The sequence below is a fragment of the Homalodisca vitripennis genome, chromosome 3 (assembly GCF_021130785.1).
Source record: "Homalodisca vitripennis isolate AUS2020 chromosome 3, UT_GWSS_2.1, whole genome shotgun sequence".
NCBI classification, from domain to species: domain Eukaryota; kingdom Metazoa; phylum Arthropoda; class Insecta; order Hemiptera; family Cicadellidae; genus Homalodisca; species Homalodisca vitripennis.
In genome coordinates, this window is record NC_060209.1 from 8749115 (window position 1) to 8770526 (window position 21412).

The following is a 21412-nucleotide window of genomic DNA, read 5'->3' on the forward strand; positions in this document are numbered from 1 at the left end:
ATAAGAATGAAAAAAGTTATTGTTACTACTTTCACTAAAAATAGTTTTTTACCGTTATATGTTAGTAGTTTGGTTATTAGTATTTTAGTTGTGTTATAATAATTGTTTTTATAATAAAATGCAATGTATAGGGAAATATTGTACGAAATAATTAAAACAAAATAAAAGGATAGAACACTCATACACATTATTTTTATAAGCAAAGTAGACTTATATAAATAATCTATAGACAAAAACATTTAAAATAAACTGAACATGTCCATACAATATAATTTTTGTAGTATATGTAGTCTGTACCTTTCAGCACCAATATATCCTGAAATATAAAAACAAAGAGAATGCAATAGGTGGATTAAAAAATTACTGAATCATCTGGGTTCTGCCAAATGAAAAATTAAAGATCTGGTTCTAAAAATAACTAATCTTTTTGTAGAAAAGATATAATAGTTCTTCTTTCTAGTTATAATGCTGAACAAGTAAGTTGTGTAAAATAAAATCTGAAAATATCGGCAATTGTACTGGCTATTCTCTCTTACTGTTTGTTTACAATTTTTTTATACATAAACCATCTAAAAATTGAATAAAGGTACAAAAGAAATTGGTTAACAATATTTTATTGTTATACAAACAATACAAAATACTTTAAATTAATGATGGAACCAGTTTGTAACTGACACAAAGGCTTGGAGATCAGAAGTTAAATGCTACCAGCGATCTGAAACAAATTTCACAGACATGAGAACAGTGATATTTGGCAAAGAAAAAAATTTTTTTTCTATGATACTATAAGATTATGTATTCATCATCACATTTAATTTCCTATACATAAAATATTAGACACTGTGCCGCACTGCTTGATGACAAACTTTCTGGTTGGAAAGCAACTGCTTACTCTCAGATCAAAAAGTATAGATACCCAAGTTTGAATGTTAACACAAAGTAACTAATACAGCTAACATTTACAGGAGTTACATTAAAATATAGCTTGTTTACTTTTTTCTGCTTTTTCAGACGTGTAAAGCAAATTAGTTACAAACAATAACCAAGTTTTGTGTCTATAAGAATGAAAAAAGATACCGGTTTTCAGCGCTTTACTACTAAACTGCAGTTCTGAAAATGGATTATTCATAGTTAAACCTGCAATTGGAAGTCAATATATTAAAACAATATTTAATATATTACACCCTCCTCTTGCAGTTAAGGGCATGAGTGGACCACGCACGATCTTTGCAACACTGCCCTCCTGACAGTCTGACGGTACGTGCTTTCCAACAAGGAGGCACCAGCCGCGGTAAATTAACAAAATCTGTTTAATTAAAGTGGTGTTAAAAACCATAGTTTTAAATTGTGTTTAAACAAATAAATGACCTTTAATATAAACATAATGACTGTAAGCTCAATATCATGACCAATGCCGAACCCATGGTTAATTGACAACTTTTATCCATATAATTAAAAAATACTAAAATTAGATTCTTTAAAAAAGTATATTAGTACATATATTGTACACAACTTTGATCTCAAGAATAACAAGTTTTCCTAGTTATGAATGTTCAAAATTGCAGTTTGGTTGAGAACACCACAAAACATCATTTTTCGTTCTTACTGTCACAAAAATTTAAATTTAATGTTTGTGAAAAATTTTCTTTATATTTCTAGATACAGAAATAAAAAAGCTAAATTTATAGTACGAGTTAAGTTAGCTCTAGTTGTTTAAATTCACTCAACTCGTTAGTTTATGGTTAACGTTCAAATTAGGTTAGCTGTACTTTTTTGTGTGAGATTAGTATCCAACGAATGGCCACGCTTGTTGCGATGACAGCGGTGCTAACTTAATATTAACTTGACTTTGTAAATATCAATTATTGTCCATTTCTACAAATAGTGGGTCTAAATCAACTGTGATGGGACAAAAAGGACAGAATAAAAGTGGACTGGCCGATCGGAGCAGTGAGGAGAATGTGCTGATTGGGAAGTCCTTCAACATAATCAACAAGGCACTGGCCGCCTTTGTTTAATATACGCAGAGCTATATTTGTCTCTGGAAGAAAGATAAAGCCTTCTTATCACTCATAATCAAGGAGGCCGATATGACAGTTACTTAAACATAATATTACATTTAAATAACCTCCAATAGATTCCATGAGATTCTGTGTCAATGACGTGAAGCTCAAGTATGGAGTTTTTTTGGGAATTCACGTCAATGACGAACATTAAAACAATCTGTATTGTAGGGCACGAAATATCCTCATTTGTGTGTTCACTTTCATGCCTTCATGTTGAGAAAAAGAGGAATTACATTCCAATCTGGAATGGTAATGCCTGCCTTCCTATTCTCTCATGTAATAACTTGAAGATCATTTATTGAGAACAGATTGATAACATAAAAGTTAAGGTAGTTACACAATTATTATGGAAATAAAAATGGCTACCCCTTCCAAAAGTATTGGATGGTTAACAAGTAAGAGGTCTGACCCATTGGATGTGTCAGAACGCACAATGCAAATTACACACATTTACTTTTTTATTATATTGTCATTTTTCTTCAACGAGATAACTTCTAAAAGAACTCTAATTAGTTTGAATAACTGCCTTTTAGAATAAACAAATTAAAATAATCTGCATATAAAAAACATAAAAAAATACTGTACAATCTGATAACATTTACAATCTGATGTAACATTTACACTTTGTAAGTTGCCACATGTATCCATTTAAGCTTATAAATAAAGAAATATGTTTAATTGAAAAAGAAATGTATCTCATAAAAGAACAATATTGATTTGAAAATAATCATTACTGAGGGAAAAGAGAATGAATCCAGAGGTACAAAAGCACACAAGATTACACTAATTACATTTATACACAACCTTATCAATTTGTCTAACAAAGTGATTATTAAGAAATCTCATACTTGCTATCATGCCACGTAAATCATAGTAAACTTAGCATATTTGTTTAGAATATTAACCCTTCCCACGCCCAAAACGGATGTATTAGAATGGTAGAATTTGACCAAAACGCAAATACAGTTATATCCAATGTTATAGATTTTGTTTCTTAGTTCACAAAAGGCCTTCAAAATGCCCGGTGCTTGCTCTGTGCTTATCGCAGTTGCTACGGAAGTATTTATAAACGACCTTCACCCTTCGTCTAACTCCAATCACCTGCTCGTCAGTTCTGCACCTCCTACAGAGCCATAACCAAACATATCCGTGGCGTGTATTACTGCTTTCTCGGTGGTCACGAATGTGCGTCTACTACGTATCTCGTTATTATTCTTCATCGTGTTTAATTACATTTTACAATGAAATTATGAGAATTTATTTGTTGAAATAAACAGTATTGTAAATAGTTCTTTTGTATTTTGATCAATAAATACATAAATTTTAAGTCAAATGCCCTGTTTATACTTCTTTTGCTTTTACCTTTTATAATTTAGTTATAATAAAAATAAGCTTTGAACTTAAAGAAACAACATTTATTAGTGATGTTCGAAGGGTTAATACTACAGACACAGGCCTGTGGGCTGTCTACAGAAAGAAAGATGTCAAGGTCAATGATATAACAAGTACTGACCACAGTTAACCAGGGTATAGGATATCGTAGTGACCGGGCCGGTACAGAAGATGGATGGCAGGGGTGCAGTTCTCAGGGAAGTCGTGAGCGATGACCTCAGGTGTTGTGCCTCGGTCCATGTACCTCACCCTCACTCCCACATTGAAGGCTGCACTTAGAGCGATGATGTGGATGTGGTCACTTTCCTTGAACATTGGCTCCACCTCCTGCACAGAAATCAAACTTTATTAATACACATAAAGAAAATCTGAATCACACATGTCCTGTCATGCTATTTTTCTGGAAATTACATACATTCAATGATGGTTAGGCTTGGAGAATTAAAATCTAGTTAATTGTGTGAGAATGGATTAAAGAACAAAGCCTGTTTTCTGTCTTAAAAAATTTTGGAGTTAAACAAAAGTTCCAAGTTTGAGTCATCTAAGTTTGATATATTGCAATGCTTTTTGTAAAAATATGTGTGTCATTTGTTTTGAAGTTACGCATTATAATTGACTTGGGTCAGCTTTGCCTAATTCCAAAATGTGGCACATTGAATTATAAATTGCACAATGCTCAATACAAGTGAACTGGACTGTAAAACAAACAAAAACTGTCTACAAGAGTAAACTAGCAAGGTTTAGGTTCATGGTAATAAAAACCAACCCTTTAAATCTTATAAATACAAATTTTTGCTAAGCGCTGATCTTAAAAATGGCTGGACCAATTTGGCTCAATTTTTTTTTTTATATTTGTTGGAAGTCCAAGGAAGGTTTATATAAATAAAAACAATGGAAAAGTTCCCTAAACACTTTAGAATTTATAAAAATAATATTAAAAATTACGTTTCATAATAAAAATTTAAATTACACTAAACAGTTTTTAACCATTTTAAACTTTCTTTAATGTTTTAACTAAGTTCATTAAAGAACGGAAACATTTGTTTACATTTTAATTTTAATTTTATATCTGTCTTCACTGGCACTGTAATATGCCATTCTTACTATGGCTTAAGGAAAACTTCTTTAGAATACAGGAAATATTTCTTTAATTTTTTACATGTTTCAAACATTTTAGTTTAAAAATATACTATCCTTTGTATCAGTTCTCACTAGTATATACTGAGCTTGTAGATGTGTAAAAATTGCAATAATCAAACCAGGTTATTGTTTGGAAACTGAAGAGAAGCATGCAACTGAATTGCATCTAGAATATGCATACCACTGAAATATTCATGGAGCATACAATAACTGGGATCTTCATAGATTTTGATAATATTGAATAAAAACTAGTTAACATTCCAACTGATCAGTCTCATTACAGTGTAGTGCCAATATTATAACAGAGTGCATTGTGACCTTGAATGAAGGATTACAGTAAAACCAAACATGACACAAGTTTTTAACCCTCTCCCGCTCGCAAGGCATGAATCGGCACGGCCACCACATAGCCACTGCAGCTTAAACGGCACAGATCGGCACGCACTGCTTGATCTACTAGAGCCGATAAGTGCTGCTCTCGAGTAACAATATGTTGAACTACTATGGGTTTTTTGCTATCAGGAGACCATTCACTTTACTTTTACAGTAGATTTATTCCATTATTTTGCTATTTGTATTAGTTGTGTGGAAACAATGGCGGGTTGTAGTCGTACACTTCGTGACAGTGAATTCGATCTCGTTATTAGTAATGATTGCGACGATTCAAGTGAGTGTAGTGATGTACCAGAGCCTTGTGAAATGGTTGGTGGCATTGAGAATGTAGTTCGGAGTGATCACAGTGGCAGGGGCAGTGACAGCGAGCCAGACAATGACCTTCACCAAGTAACTGCGCAATAAACAACCCCGCGCCATCGGCGCCCTGCTGTCCGTGTGTGCCCCCCTCCCTGGTCTCGTACAGTCAACTTCATTGAACCAATATATAGTAAAATAATTAATATATATAATTATAGTTAATTACAATGACAGAACGTGTGTAAGTTGAGGCACAGCGTATTTTGACCAAGCGCGACCGGCAGAGCGAATTAATTGAGGTTAGAAGCACCGTGAGCGCCTGGAAACAATGCGAGTGGGAAAGGGTTTAAAACAAAAAACAACTAACAATATGCCAAATTACAATAAAATGTACAACTTTGCACGACATGTGAAAAGAAAATAGCAAACAATGTAGTCAAACCTCAAAGTATTACCTCAGAAGTAAGTTCACATTAGGATTAAGGATGTCAAGCGAAGTCTGTGTTGGAAAGCTGATCTAGAACAAGCTGAAGGTGTTGCTCACCTGACTGCAGAAGTCTGCGACAGTTCTGTCACCCTCTATGAAGTACTTGTAGAAGTTCGCCTGCTTCTGCAGTTGTCCTGAGGTCAACAGTCGGAGATACACCACCACATAGTCCGAGTAGCCCTGGTCATTGAACTTAGCATAGAGTGCCTCTTGAGCATCAGGACCCTTGCCCACCAGGTCCACTACTTCCATAAACTGTCAACAGACACAGAACTGAATTATTTTATTTTAACAACCAATAATTAATAAGTAAAGAACGGTAATTGTAATCTTCCAATGGAAATGGAAACTTCCTGGACAATACGGGGTATTTTTTTATGTATACTAATACGAATTTAGTAATGATTCTAATCACTTTCTTTTGTACAATCGAGGTGTCCTGAGTTTTGATACCGCTCCTTCATAGAATCAAAGCATATCTAAAAACCAACTGGAAATAAGCATAGTACGCGGTCCTGAATTTTGGGGAACTACATAAATTAAACATCTAATAAATATGTGGACTCCAAGGTAAGTCAGTGTCTACATGATTTGGCTGATTTACAATTATTTTTTATCGGAGTTAATGGAATTTTTTATAAAAATCATATTCTTGTTTTTATTTGCTTGATTAAGTCCATTCAACTGAACCATTGTCAATTTCTCAAGCTCAAAGAGAGTCTTTCCAACATTAAAAAAGATTGTTTCATCTGCATAGACGTTTTTACATTTTTATTGCTAGTGGAAAATAATTTACAAAAAATTATAAATAGCAGGGCTCTGAATTGAACCTTGCGGAACATCCCATTTCACAATAACCTCATCTGAACATTTACCATCCATGAATACCATATTTGTCTACGATTCTCAAACTAAGATTAAAAAAATGAACTGAAATCCGAAGTATTTTAATTTTGGTAGTAAGATTATTAATCAAGGCTTTGGCCAAGTCACACAGAGTAGTCCCAGCACATGCTTTATCCTTGAAAGTTAGATAAATTTGCTTGTATAAGTGATCTGGTGCGCAAACAATTGATCTATCTTTTCTATAGCCATTCTGAGTTAGTTTTAAGGGGTTACTTGATTCCAAAAGGTGCTAATTTGCTCATATGCTATTGATTCTATTAATTTGTCTAAAAGGGAATTATTGAAATAAGCCAGTAACTCTGTGGTTGGTTTTTAGGGCCTTTTCTGTAGACTGTATACACTTGAAGGACAATTTTTAATTGTGATATTTGTTGAACTTACCGTATCATGGAAGTCTTCTAATGTAAATTGAGGAAATCCTAAAGATATCAGGAAATCTTTGCTATGCAAAGCAACATCTCTAAATCTGAAACAGAACAACCGTGTTATAACATACTACACTATCTTACAAAATTGATTACAAATAAAACACAAAAAACTAATTAAAATTGTTATTACATACCTTAGCGTGAAAGCCACTTTTAATCAATTTACCCAAGATGTGTCGTGTCTATTATAATGGAATATTAACAGAAGTTTTTCATTTCAGATATTAGGTTGTTATGAGTTGACTTTTGGGCTGTTATTATTGTATTGTTTAGATATATTTTTGCAATGTAAGGTGGGCAGAACAAACAAATGTGAGATGAAGATCATATAAATCAGTAATTAGGAAGACAATAAAAAATACTTTCCCCAAACACAAATGGAATTCGTTTCATGTATTTAACCCATTAGGCACTCAATATTCCTGCACCTAACCTCCTTGTACAAACCCAATTAAATATGCAAAAAATGCAACAGTTTAGCACAATTCTTAACTAAAAATTAAATTTTATTGATATTTGGTTGACTGAGCTATTTTTTTTTTAGCTAATTAAGCAGGATATAACACAATGTAATTCATAAACATGTTAAAGTATATAACGTTTTTATTATTTTCAGAATAATTTGAGTTTTATTAATTTTAAAAGGAACAAGCTTTTTTACTTATAGTTATAATCCATGATTTTTCATGCACTTTTATAGAAAATCTAATTCTTTCTGTTGAACATTTTATTTAATTAATTTATCTTAATTTTTCTCAATTTTAGTCTCTTTTAAAATATGACACTTGTGTTCTTACACAAATCCAACCAAACAAGCAAAAGCACAAAAAGATTTTTTTGTGGTTTGATAACGCTCACAAAAAAATCAATTTTATTGTGATTTGGTTAACTGAGCTACTTTTTTTTAACTAATGAAACAGACTAGAATATAATCTAATTTTTGAGAAAACACAATCAAACTTTTTAGAAGGCTCTGCCATGTTTGTCAAATACAAATGACACCACCGTAATAACAACAAAACAGAAAGGATGTCAACCAGTACTGTGTTTGTTTATTCAAACCATGGATTATATTGAAAAATAATAAGTTTTACAAAATAAGACATTGATCAATTCAGTTACGTAACATTAGATAAAGTCCAAAAATATACAGTAGTATTATACCTTGATTTACGTAGTTTTTCTGGGGTTGATATATATTTATAAGTGTAGTACATGTTCTTTTGTTTAATTTTAATGCATAATCTTTTCAATTTGAGAATAATGTTAAAAAATATATTAAATAACGAGTGTCGTCATTACATTAACGTCTTAAGACAGATGTTTTGGTACTGTGTCAGTCATCACGAGAGGGTACTGTGATAAGTGGTTAATAGGTTACCTGAAAGGAACGTGGAATGCTTAATATTTACCATTTATAGTATTAAACTTATATTAAGTAAATTTTTACCAGTACCTTTTGTACTCTTCTTGATTTTCTAACAATCGTTCAAAATAAGCAAATGCAAATCCTCGGAAGAAACAGTTACCATCTGGTCTTGTTCTTCTTATACTTTTGTACTTGCTGGACAAGTCCTGGACTTTCTGTCTGTAAATGTCATCGGAATCATATTCTGACTCTAATGTGGAAAGATTCTCCTTCAGACCAACAAGAGCAATTTTTTCGGAAATCTGTGAAAAGAACAAGAAAATTATAGTCGTACTTCATTTGCATTTAACAAAATAAAATAAAATTATAAATACTTAATTGTAATAGAAAACTCTCTATGGAATATACGAGGGGTATTAGAAAAATAAAGTTCCCTATGCCGCCGAGACAGAATGCGATATGTTGGGAGAAATCTGGCAACACTATCTTACTCATCAGCTGTCCCTCTCTCTATCCATACCACTCGCACCTCGTTACTTCCAACTAGGGATGTTGCGATATTATCGATATCAATATATATCGATATTATCGTTTCGATATTACCTATATTGATATCGATATACGTTATCCGATATTATCGTGATATCGGAAGAAATATACAAATATCGGGGTTTTGATATCATATTGAATGAAAAGTTGTAATTATTTATTATTTTGGCTTTATTAGTTTTACAAAAGCAAAACTCAAACAACTTGCTTTGTTCAGTTGTTAAATGCAACGCCAGCAAAGAAATTAACTTTGCAGATTAAGTAAAAAGTAACCAGACGATGCTTGGTTCAGTTAAGCATGTATAATATAGTTGCTTTTTAAAATGTAATTGTTGTTCTTAAAACTCAATGTAGATTCTTATAGATTTATATTGAAATGTAAAATTGTAATTTTTATTCTTACTTTGACAATTGATTTTAACCCTTTGAACCCCAGACCAAAATATTGATGGTGGGAAAAACGTACCAAAACCATTTGACCTAAGAACTACCGAGAATCCCCGGAGCAGAAACAGCTGTATTGCATACTGTTCGTAAAAAATTAATATTTTTGCTATTTTTTATGCTATTGTCTTGTATTACACACCAAAATGTCCAGAATGAAATTGTGTACACAGAAAAATTTTAGTCTGAAGTATAAAAAATTGTTTAACAACATTAAAATAACTTAAAAATATATGTTTTTAGTTTTTTAGGTAAAAAAATAGATTTTAAGATTTTTTAATTCAAAAATAAGAAAAACTTTTAGTATGGGCACCCACATTTTATTTTTCTAAATTTAGTTTTATGTATGTACAAAAACAACTATATTAATATCTCTAAATATAAAGATTTTGCAACCGTGATCTCACTGAGGCCGGTTGGTCATTGTCCGGAGTAGGCCTAGCGGCGGCGTTACCGCGAGAAGTAGATAGCTGACTAAATGGCATTTCTTCGTCATCTGAGTCCGAGATACTTGGCCTATAGGTAGGATCAACATCAGTGTCATCACTGAAAATTGATGAGATGTCAGACCAATCGTCATCTGATAGGTCAACATCCAGTTGTCTGTCCAATTCACTCGGGTGATTTACAATGTTATCACTCATTGTTCACAGAACTGATTATTACTATAAGATTAAAACTAAAGAAAAAGTGACTAAAAACAGTCTCAATTACAACATTTAACTCAATTCACACGCATAAAGACAATATACTTAACATTAGACCGCTTTGTAAACAAATACAGCTGTAGCAACAAAGAGTAATATATTTTTTTGAGCATAGATGTTATTTTAAATACACTATATTAATAAAAAAATTTGTATTTTACTAAAATACTTATAAATATGTATTAATATTCGTAAAATAAGTATTTTACGGTTTAAAATAAATATGTATTAAACGCAGATACCATGGCGACGATATTACGTCGCCCGGGGATTCTCGCATCTTCATTGGCGACGATACATCGTCGCCGTGGGGATCTTCGCGTATAGTCTCGGCGACGATATTTCGTCGCCTGGGGTTCAAAGGGTTAATAATTGTGCTTCAAATGGTTCTTCGTTAAAAAATGTTAAATAGAATAATTTAAATAATTTAAGGAATTTCTTTTTTATCTTTAAATAATGGTTTATTGTTTAATGTATTAAGTTGTACTTGTATTAAAAACATTATTTTGGAAATGAACTTGTAAGTTGTATCTTTGATTATACTAGTTACACTCACTCATACAATCAAAGGTTGTATACACCAATTTAATTATTCCCCTTCCCTTATTTATCGATATCGGTCGATATTAAGGATATCGATATTTGGATTCGATAGTATCGGTATATTGATATCCAAGCTTGATATTGATATCGATACCAAATATCGGAACTAGCCTCATATTGCAACAACCCTACTTCCAACAGTGCCGGCCTAGCTGCCTTCAAAGATGGAGCTCCCTATCGTTGTTACCACGCCAGATGCGAAATTCGTGCTGTGATACGTTTTTTAAATGCAAAACAGATTTCACCTATTGAAATTCATCGTCAGTTAATCGAAGTTTATGGTGAAAACTGCATATCTGTTTAACACGTTCGGAAATGGTGTAGAGAATTCAGTGAAAGCCGCATGGAAATTCACGATGAAAACCGAAGTGGACGGCCTTCAGTTTCAGATGGAGTTGTTGAAAAAGTTGAGACAATATTGCTTGAAGATCGGAGAATCACCATTCACGAACTTGCTTAGCTTATTCCTGAGATTTATTACTTATTCCCAAAATTAAAGGAACACTTGGGTGGCCAAAGCTTCAGTACCGATGATGAAGTCAAGGAAGAGGTTACTCGATTCCTCAAAGGATTGGCAGCAGAATTCTACGACATGGGGATAGAAAAGTTGGAGCATCGTCTACAAAAGTGTTTAGACAGAAACGGTGATTATGTGGAAAAGTTTTAAATTGATGTATAACACTAAGTAGAAATATAGAGCTGTCTATTTTAAAAAATCATGGAAACCTTATTTTTCTAACACCCCTCGTAACATAAAAAATATTAAAAATTAACAACATTTGAACAATTCAAACTTCACTGAAATTGTCAACGAAGATTAAATTACATAATTATTAGTTAAAACTAATGTCTCTTATTGTACAATTGGTTTTTTATACAGACTTTGATTTGATTGTAATTCCTGTATTAAACTCTGTTTGAAAACGTAAAATTGCATAAAATTTGGATTTTTTAAAGAAATTATACTATAAACAAGGGTTGTTTAGAAAATGTTGCTTTACTAACAAGTAAAACCTGTACTATTCGCTTATTATCTGTCGTGAAAGTTACCTCCTTTTCCAAGTCCCTTTGCTGTTGCAGAATCAGGTCATCTTGATTTACATCTGAAAAAGTAAAAATAATTTGTTATATTTCTGTTATTATTAACGTGCACATAAAATCTATTATGTATTCATGTCATTTATTCTGAAGCCTGAGCTAACCAATGTACGGTAAACATATTGTGCAGCACTTGCATTATCCCATGAACTTTCTGAGAAGCTGTACAACCAGGCTGTTCAAAATTGTAGAGAAATATTCCAAATTTAACTCCACTGCGTTCATAGCAATCTGCTCCTCAGACATACCATTCTTGTTTCATTACTCACATACTGGCCACTCATATGCTTAGATTAATCATTTGTAATACTTTATTCATTGTTAAACAACTAATGACTTAAAGACATACAAAACTGCCCTTGAGGAGAATACAAAAAATTACGTTCAGATCTGCATGAGAAGCAAGCAGCGAAAGGGCAAGGCAGTCATGATGGCAGCAATAATATTCTTTTATTATCAGCTATCATGTCCGTATGAACTGTTCTAAAAACATTCACCTAGTTCACACCTAGTATAGTAGTATAGCAATTACAGACAATGTTAGTCCACCTTATCCAAAATTTCTATTATCTGAAATAGGCTTATTAAACTTATGGAGTTGGTATAGTATGGGATTTTACATTGCACTATGCTAACCCACTGGCCAATTTACTCCTGGAACAGCTGCAGTGCTCTTCAACCTTGTGGTTTTAGTGGCAAAATGCAGGTTTTTTAATTTTCTCAATTTATCTTTAGTTTTTTTTTTAATTGACTTTTTTTACCAATTTGCTGTTTATAATTTTGTTCTTGAAACAATATATATAAATGATGCTTTTTAATTTTATTTTTTATGTATGTTTTTAATAAAAAGAGTTAAAGATAAAAATTTAAAGTAAATTTTCCATATGTACTGATGGAAAAAATTACATTATGGCTAAAGCACACTTTTTTCTTACATCTGGATGTAATACCCTTCACAAAAATATTTAGACACTAAATCACCTACATTTTTTCTTCAAAATCACAATTTATAGTTTTACAAGTAAATTTTATACTTTGCAGATTATTTATAATGAGATTTAAATCGTAAGTATTTATACAAATGATAACAATTTACATTTTCTGTTACCTGTCTGTTATCAATTTGATAAACTGACAGAATATGCTAAATTGGCATCTTCGAAATGCCTATCAACTATAACTACATCATTATTTTCATTACAATCATCTTCACGTACATCCAACAGTAACGAACCTATTTCTTCCTTATAGCAAACATGAAAACGAAAAATTGCAATATAATAGCAACACAGGTAACTTCATATTTCGGGCTTCATGTACTCGTATTTCAGCATGAATGGGTTAATACCAAATGATGTGTACATACAACTTGGTTTCACATAGAAATTAGTGTGTTCACTAAATCTGACACGATATTGAGATTCATATATTGTTATATGAATCAATGACAATATGTTATGTTTTTTATATTATGTTATTGTTGATTTGTATCAATTGTATGAGACACTAAAATATTACCTGAATTTCCATAAGTTGGTTCATTATCAGTAGTAATTACCTCATCAGCCATTTAAAAACCTGGGAACAAGACAAATATATGAACAAATAATCAATCTATAAAACAAAATCCTCCCAGAACAAGTAGCTACTATTATAACTGGAGGAGTATTAGAATTTAACAATATCCAATAACATCCAACTAAAACAATCTATCTGATTCTTAAGTATTAATTTAGTACATTAACCAATAGATAATATATCTTTATCTAAATTTATTGGAAGGGTAATAAAGGTGATAATTTACCAAATGAATAAATATTCAATAAACTAAGTAATAACTTACTATTTTTCTACATTACATTAATGAAATCTAGTACAATTTTGAGTTTAAAAAAATAATGATAGAACGGATAACATCGGAAATTTTGGTGTCCTGGAACAATCTCAAATTCCTGGGAATGAGGTCCAAACAATGTACAGATACAAGGGTCAGATTGTTTAAACAAGTTAGGAGTAAGCCATGCCATGTGCAGTGAAACAAGCTACGCTCAAGTTAAATGGAAAATTTCAGGTCAATAACTCATTTCAATGAGTTACATGTGTTATTATGTCATTTGTCTGAGTTTGTTTTGAAATTTATTTCTTTGTGATTTTCTTGTTTTTTTTTTTTTTTGTTCTCTTAGGACAAGAAGCTTATAAATTGCACTTAGTCCTGTGCACTGCTTCCGGAGTGATAGGATATTCAGGATGGGTAAGGTTAGGGAGTAGGGGCCGCCTCCTATCAAGATCCATGAGGAAGAATTAGGGCACTACATCTCAAAGTCATCCCGGAAGAAGGGGAGGCCAGCTCTGAACCAGCCTCTCCAGTCAAAGTAGGCAGGGGGTGGCACACCCTTGTTGAGGTTAACAAGAGCCTCTGAGGTAAGGGAACAAACCCCACCAACTCCAACAGTCATCTTCCACAGTAGACTAGACCTATCGAATTGCCCATGAACCCCAGAATCTCAACATTTGCGGTTAGTGATGTGCCGCTACTGGACATCCATAAGGTTGTCCAGATTGAAGTGGCACATCGGTTTTTGCTGTGCCCAGTGGTGGGTTCAACTGGTAGGTATAAACCAGCCAGAAGTGATCCCTGCTGGGTTGATTTTCTCGTTGCCATCATAGTTACCCATAAGAATAACGTAAAAATGCTCTAACGCTCAGCCGCACTATCATCGAATTCAACGTTTCTTATAGAGAAATTAAGGTTCGTGCAAAATTGTTGGAGATATAGTGCAGACACAAACAGAAATGAAATTTTCCTAGTCCATCAAGTGATAAGGCTTCGCTAATGCTCAGCTATAATGGTGTTTAAAGCAGCAAATGCGCGTTACAATATAGTAAGAAAGCTGAAGGAAACAAATTTTTCTAAATCTTCTTTAAACATTAGGCCTATTAAAAGAAAATCAATTTTAAAACAATAAAGAATCTGAAATTGAAATGGAGCGAAAAGTTACTAGGCATAAAGACTAATGTAAATAGCTGGTAATTATGAACTTAACGGATAGAGTGGCAAAACATGAGTTTCGCATTATTAACCTATTGCTATTGTCCTGAACAAAAAAAAAAAAAAAAAAAAAAAAAAAAAAAAAAGATTTCAAGGGATGCAAATGTCAAATAACAAAGTTATAAAACATAAAAAGTGGAACTACTTTCCTACTGCAGAGTAATATTTTATTGTTCTACGGGCATCACGTGGTCTTGTTATGATTGAAATCGACCTTGTAATGGTTGCTGCTGACATCAGCCGTTACGCCATCTTTGGATACATAAAATAATAATAATGCTGAAATCAAGGAAATTTTACCCAGATGACGTTTTTGTGAATTTAGAACTTCTAAGAACAGTTCATAAAAAAAGAAAGTTCATATCAGTCTAACACAAGTGTCTCCGGCCATCTGATGGCCACATAAAAAAGCATCCCTTGAGGTAGTACTTATCACTAAAATACCAAATTCTAAATGGTCTAAAGCGAATGCTTCCGGCCATTACTACTTTAATAGGAAACCCAACTTGAAAAAAAAAAAAATAGATATTGTAAATTCAATTCACCTAACCATAACTTTCTATCTTACAAGAAAAGTAGTTCCAATTTTAATTTTTAAAATGTATTGAAAGTCATTTTCATACCCTAAAACCTTACGTTGTTTTCTTCAGTAGGAAAATAGCTATAGGTTAATAATACAAATCTCTTTTCTGGTATGGATAAAAAATATGAAAAAAAAATGAAATGAAAGAAATTTTATTTCCATTATAATTACAATACTATTACAATTAGTATCAATATATAAATTGATAATTAATATACAAACAATAAATCACTAAAAGTATTATACAAAGTTATAAAGCATAAAAAGTGGAACTACTTTCCTACTGCAGAGTAATATTTTATTGTTCTACGGGCATCACGTAGAATTCTTTAGCGTATGGAAATTAGCCTACATGGGCAAACAGCCTGTGCGTAGGCTAGAGTCGTATTTTTAATACCTAGTTGAAAAAAAAAAAAAATAAATAATGAAAATAATGCATACAAACAAAACCAAACTTTCAACAAACAAATAAATTGTGTAAAAAACAAACATAAGTTTCATGTATACGGAAACTATTGTACCATAACATTGTACTTATGTACTATCTACTTACATACTACGTGATCAGATAAACATGGTAACTTTCCTTGATATAAAAATAACACATGATTACACAATGAACCCATATTCAAACTTTAAAATACATGATGACCAATTAAAAATGAATAAATTAATTTCCTAACACTTTTTAACTGCTCACGTAAATTACTTTCAGACCTTATTAAATAATGGTATTAAAGAACACGAATAATGGGCACCATTGTTATTAATGGAGGTAGTGAAGGCTACTGCAAGGCATGCTTGTTCATGCTCTACTTAACTGTTCTGACCACTGAACACTCAGATAAACTATCGGGAGTAGAGAACGCTGAAAATCCTAGATAAGAAGCACAACACACAAATTTACATTGACATTTAAATTATTAAAAACCAAAGTTATTTGTGATTTGTACCCCCTAAAACCATACACATTTTTGTTTAGAACAAGCAGAATTCATTAATAATATTGAAATTTTGATTCGCTACTCCGGGTGTTACCCCCCTGATACCCAAGTGACCAATGCATTAAACACATATCCTCTAATGTTGGTGAGAATATAGTAAGCCCCTACAATGTCTGAGGTACTATGGGGAAAAAAACGGATATCCGTTGATTTGAACTGCCCACTTAATCCCATTAGTTATAATCCGTAAAGGTAATTCTAAGCAATATATGGGTCAACCTCGATTTTTCTCATATTACAATATAATGTTCTATTAGTCAATTAAAAAAGGAAATGACTAGAATTTCTTGCTGGAAAGCAGTTATAGGGAGCAGGCAACCGCCAGACGGTCATATATTGCTTAGAATTACCTATTAGTGATCAGGGGCACTGACGTGATCTGGGCTTCAAATTTGGAACAAACTCGAGTTAATTTTTTTTCTAAAAGAGCAAGCAGCGGGCAGGCATCGTGCGTGATCTGGGTATATAATGAATTAACGCATGATGGCTGCCCGCTGCGCAGTGCTTCGCGCTGCTTGCTCTTTTAGAAAAAAAATTAACCCGACTGCTTTCCGGCAAGAAATTCTAGTCATTTCCTTTTCTAATTGACTATTGGAACATTATATTGTAATATGAGAAAAATCGAGGTTGACCCATATATTGCTTAGAATTACCTTTTTGTTCTATGACAGCGGAGTAATTTTAGAATGACGTTGCTGTTTCTTCTTTCATAAAATATAGTTCCACCAAATTTTTTTGTTTTTGTAAGTGTTTTATAATAGTTTTACAAAAAAATATATATTATTTATATATAACACTACTAAATTATTAGAATAACTTTTTTTATCGGGTAACTACTCCTTTTTTAATAAACGTAGGCTAAAATAAAAATTTTCGGTTCATTTCTACTAGGCCTAACCATAAGAAATAAAAACCAACCATAGGTTTTCTCACAATATTTATTATTATAGTGTTCTCTATTTTTTTGTAAATAAAATTATACCAAATATAGTTAGGTTAACATTTTATAATAATTTAAACATTTGGTATCAATTTACAAAATCGTGACCATGGAAAGGTATGTTAATTTTTTTTTCCTGAAAACTACAATTTTTCCTGAAAACAATAGTGAAGAAAAAATTCGTCGGCAACGAAAATCAAAGGAGTTACGATTTTTTGAAATCCTCTGAAAACTCTGTTTTTGACAGTACCTCTGGCAATTTTACTGAAATGATGACGTTAATCCTGTCAACGATGCCTGCCCGCTGCGCAGTGCTGCGCACTGCTTGCTCTTTTAGAAAAAAAATTAACTCGAGCTTGCAAAAGTCGAATCCCAGATCACGTGATGCCCCTGATCCTTAACCCTCCAAGTGTTGTTCGACAAAATTTTGTCGGTTATTTTCCATCCTTAACGCAATAATGCCTGAAAGGCATCAATATAATACAATAATATACTTTCCCCCCAGTTTATATGCACCTGTGACAATAATACTTGGCTATAAATGCCCAACCCATGAAAAAAAGTCCATTTTTCATGGTCACGGTATTGTAAATAAATACCAAACATTTTAAGAAATTGATTTTTTTTTATTACGAAAACCGTCACTCTTCTAGTAGTACTTTCAGTTTTTGCGCTTTATCCAAAGACTCAAACAAAACTGTACATTTTTTAAAACTAGACTAAATTTGTGACCTTAAGGCTATTTTGGAATTTTAAATTTATATACTAAACAATACTTTTCATGCACACCCACCCCCCTTTTGTACATGCAAATAAAAAATTCACCACTCACCATAAAATTTGAAATGAAAGTATTTACCCTAGTTACTTATTATCATTGTATTATACGGCTCATTGTAAACAAAATTATACAAAATACAGTTAGGTTTACAGTAAAAACCATTTTTTACAGATTTCAGAACTTGGAAAAACGGCTTGGCGTGTAGGAAAATACTATGGGCAGTTAACAATTATTAGATAGTTTGGTACCAATTTACATTGACGTGACCACGGACAGGTATGTTCATTTTTTTTTCCTGAGAACTACAATTTTTTTCCTGAAAACAATATTGAAGAAAAAATTCGTCAGCAACGAAAATCAAAGGAGCTAAGATTTTTTTTAATCCTCTGAAAACTCCGTTTTTGACAGTTTCCTATAACTCCGCGTCTGCTCAAACTCAGTATAGCCAGATTTTAAAAACCGATTATCATACCAACAACGAGAAATTATCGTACTTTCATATAAAATAATCGTACCAAACACATTTAATGAAAAAGTATGTTATGTTTGTATGATAAATTTAAGTGATAAGTTACTGAAATGATGCTGACTAATACGTTAATCCTGTCAACGATGCCTGCCCACTGCGCACTGCTTGCTCTTTTAGAAGAAAAATTAACTTGAGCTTGCAAAAGTCGAATCCCAGATCACGTGATGCCCCTGCTCCTTAATGCAATAATGTCCGAAAGGCATCAATATAATACAATAATATACTTTCCCCCAGTTCATATGCACCTGTGATAGGTAATAATACTTGGCTATAAATGCCCAACCCATGAAAAAAAGTCCATTTTCCATGGTCACGCTAATGTAAATAAATATAGATAGTTTTAACTAAACCCTTGGAATGTTATGTAAAAAGCTTACATGTAAAGAAACTGTACCCTGTTGAGGTAGCTAAAATACAAACTGCAGATTTAGTATTAGGCTACATTTTATTTAAGATCCAAGATAAGTTCTAATGTGAGAAAAGTATTATAAAATATATGCACCTCAATGACCAGAAGTAACACACTAAAGCCTCTTATTAAATTCAATATAAACAAATAGCCTATTTGTATTGTTATTGTAAAATAATCATTGTTACCTTATAACAATAGTCTCATTAAGTTTATTGATGGAACTGGTTGCGTCTAGGATTATCTAAAATAATAATTTATGCGCAAATATATATAAGTATTCAGATTGTAGCTTCCATGAAGAACTTGTAACTTTAACAGAGCCCCAACATATAATTACAAGTCCTAATTATAGGGCTTGATGTTAATAATTCTAAATACATATGCTAATAAAAGACACTTTGGCTATATTTCTGTGGTAAATACTTAAAACATATTCTAAAATAAGTTAATACGTAAATACAAGATGATCTTTAGTCTCTATTTCCAATTCAGTGAATTCTGCTCTAGGTTAGTAGATTATAAAATCCAAACATGTTCATTTAAATTAAAGAGATGCAGGACTTTATATAACAAATGTAATGGACACATAGTAATGATCTATTTTACAACAAACTAAAGTTAAATTAATTCTATTTACCTAAAAATTATCAAAGACAAAGCAAAATCCGTCAATTTACAAATGACCATAGAGGAAAGCACAAAGTCAAGTCAACAAGCAACAAACAATCTACTTGTAACCATGGAGGAAGGGAGCGTAGACGAAATGAAAAAAGGAAACATCTTCGGAGACGTAATCTTTGACTTTAAACATATTTAATGAATGCATAAATCATATTTTTTTCTTTTCAATTCAAAAAGAAAATTTATAAAACATATAATGATCAAGTTTATATTTTATAATACAACTAAGCCTTCCTATTCTATGAAGAATCGTTATGTATATCTTTAAGAATACAAACATGGAATTTAAAATGTAAAATTTGACAATTAATACAATTGCATAACAATTGGAATGAAAAAATACAATATGATATTGCAATGGTTAAAAAAAGACTAACAGGCTTTCTGCAGAAATAAGCCTACATGGGTAATACAGTATAGGATTGAGTTGTCTTTTACACTTTGCAATAAACTTGGTGCCTATTACGGTAACTTCTGAATGCAATTTCTACAGTTAAATTAAGAAACAAAGCAAACGTGTAAAGAATAAATTTTAATATAGAATACAATTATTTGATTTCAATATATTATTGACATTTATCATGAAGTTTATTACAATCGGTGAACATCTAAACTTAATGTTAATGATGAATGAATTTATGTTACAGGAAGGTATTAGCAATGAGAGCACTCATAAAAAATTGCTCTAAAAAAACCATCAGAGATGTAATCCTTTTCCAAAACAACGCTAAGCCTCACATAGCAATTTTCACGCGGGATAAACTGGAGTGCTCACATCGATAAACCCTTAAACACCTTCCTACACCCCTTTTTTATCCTCACGTGACTATTGCTGTTTGGACCCTTGAAAAAAGCAATGGCAGGAAGTCTGAGTTGTATTTGACTGATCCTCATATAAATGTGAACCTGATAGGATTACAAGGTATGTTACAAGTTCTGACCGCTATGTTCTCCTAGTTTGTTCTTTTCAGTGTAGGAGTCATACAATGTTGTATGTAGCAATGTGTTGTAATCAATATCACATCTCTCATCATATGGCCGTCTTGTAAATGAACAGACTAGCCAATTGCCCTAGAGCTCAAGGATTTTGGGTAGTTTGTAGAGTGCTAGTAAGGACAGAGGCGATAAAATAAAATTTCTCGTCATCTTAATTGAAAATTTATTAATATGCAATTTCCACGATCTCTTAATCAAATTCAAAAGTACTTGTAATAAGGTTTTAAAATTAACATTTTGAATTTATTGCACACGTAGGTATTCACCCAAACAAAAACCAATTAAGTCACTTAACCGTAAACTAAGTCCTGACCTTGAGAACAGTGCTATACGTTTATTTTCTAAACCTCTGCTGAATTTATGCGCAATCGCAGTAGCTGGAAATGCACAAGAAACCAATAAAATAACCACTAATACAGTCCGACCTTGGTTTTGGCGAGTTCCTGTGATATTACTGTGTGGGATCCGCATTATAACTATCAGCTATACTAATCGCCTCTTCTTATATTTTCCCCTTTATATTCATTTTCTTACGACGCGGTGTCGGCGTTGGCC

The 21412-nt window shown here is 32.3% G+C and overlaps 1 protein-coding gene across 2 annotated transcripts; it reads right to left on the reverse strand.

The window, feature by feature from the left end:
* Window positions 1-598: 598 nt before the first annotated feature.
* On the reverse strand, window positions 599-19935 carry LOC124356572 (ubiquitin thioesterase otubain-like). Of its 2 annotated transcripts, none has more exons than XM_046807652.1 (8): window positions 19818-19935; window positions 13401-13460; window positions 11835-11887; window positions 8569-8783; window positions 7066-7150; window positions 5836-6033; window positions 3580-3785; window positions 599-715 (listed from the first exon to the last, which is right to left on the reverse strand). In XM_046807652.1, exons 2-7 carry the CDS (start codon window positions 13450-13452, stop codon window positions 3585-3587), a joined length of 804 nt encoding a protein of 267 aa, XP_046663608.1. In that variant the 5' UTR covers window positions 13453-13460; window positions 19818-19935; the 3' UTR covers window positions 599-715; window positions 3580-3584. The 2 variants fall into 2 exon arrangements, with proteins under 2 accessions (XP_046663608.1, XP_046663607.1); XM_046807651.1 differs by lacking the exon at window positions 19818-19935 and adding an exon at window positions 19366-19768.
* Between the last annotated feature and the right edge of the window lie 1477 nt (window positions 19936-21412).

Excerpts from the sequence above, each read along its gene's own strand:
- LOC124356572 (XM_046807652.1), bottom strand. The coding sequence starts at position 13,452 with ATGGCTGATGAGGTAATTACTACTGATAATGAACCAACTTATGGAAAT. Across the intron at positions 7,151-8,568 it reads AATCAAGAAGAGTACAAAAG|ATTTAGAGATGTTGCTTTGC; the intron begins GTACTGGTAAAA and ends GTTCTGTTTCAG. Across the intron at positions 3,786-5,835 it reads TCGCAGACTTCTGCAGTCAG|GAGGTGGAGCCAATGTTCAA; the intron begins GTGAGCAACACC and ends ATTTCTGTGCAG.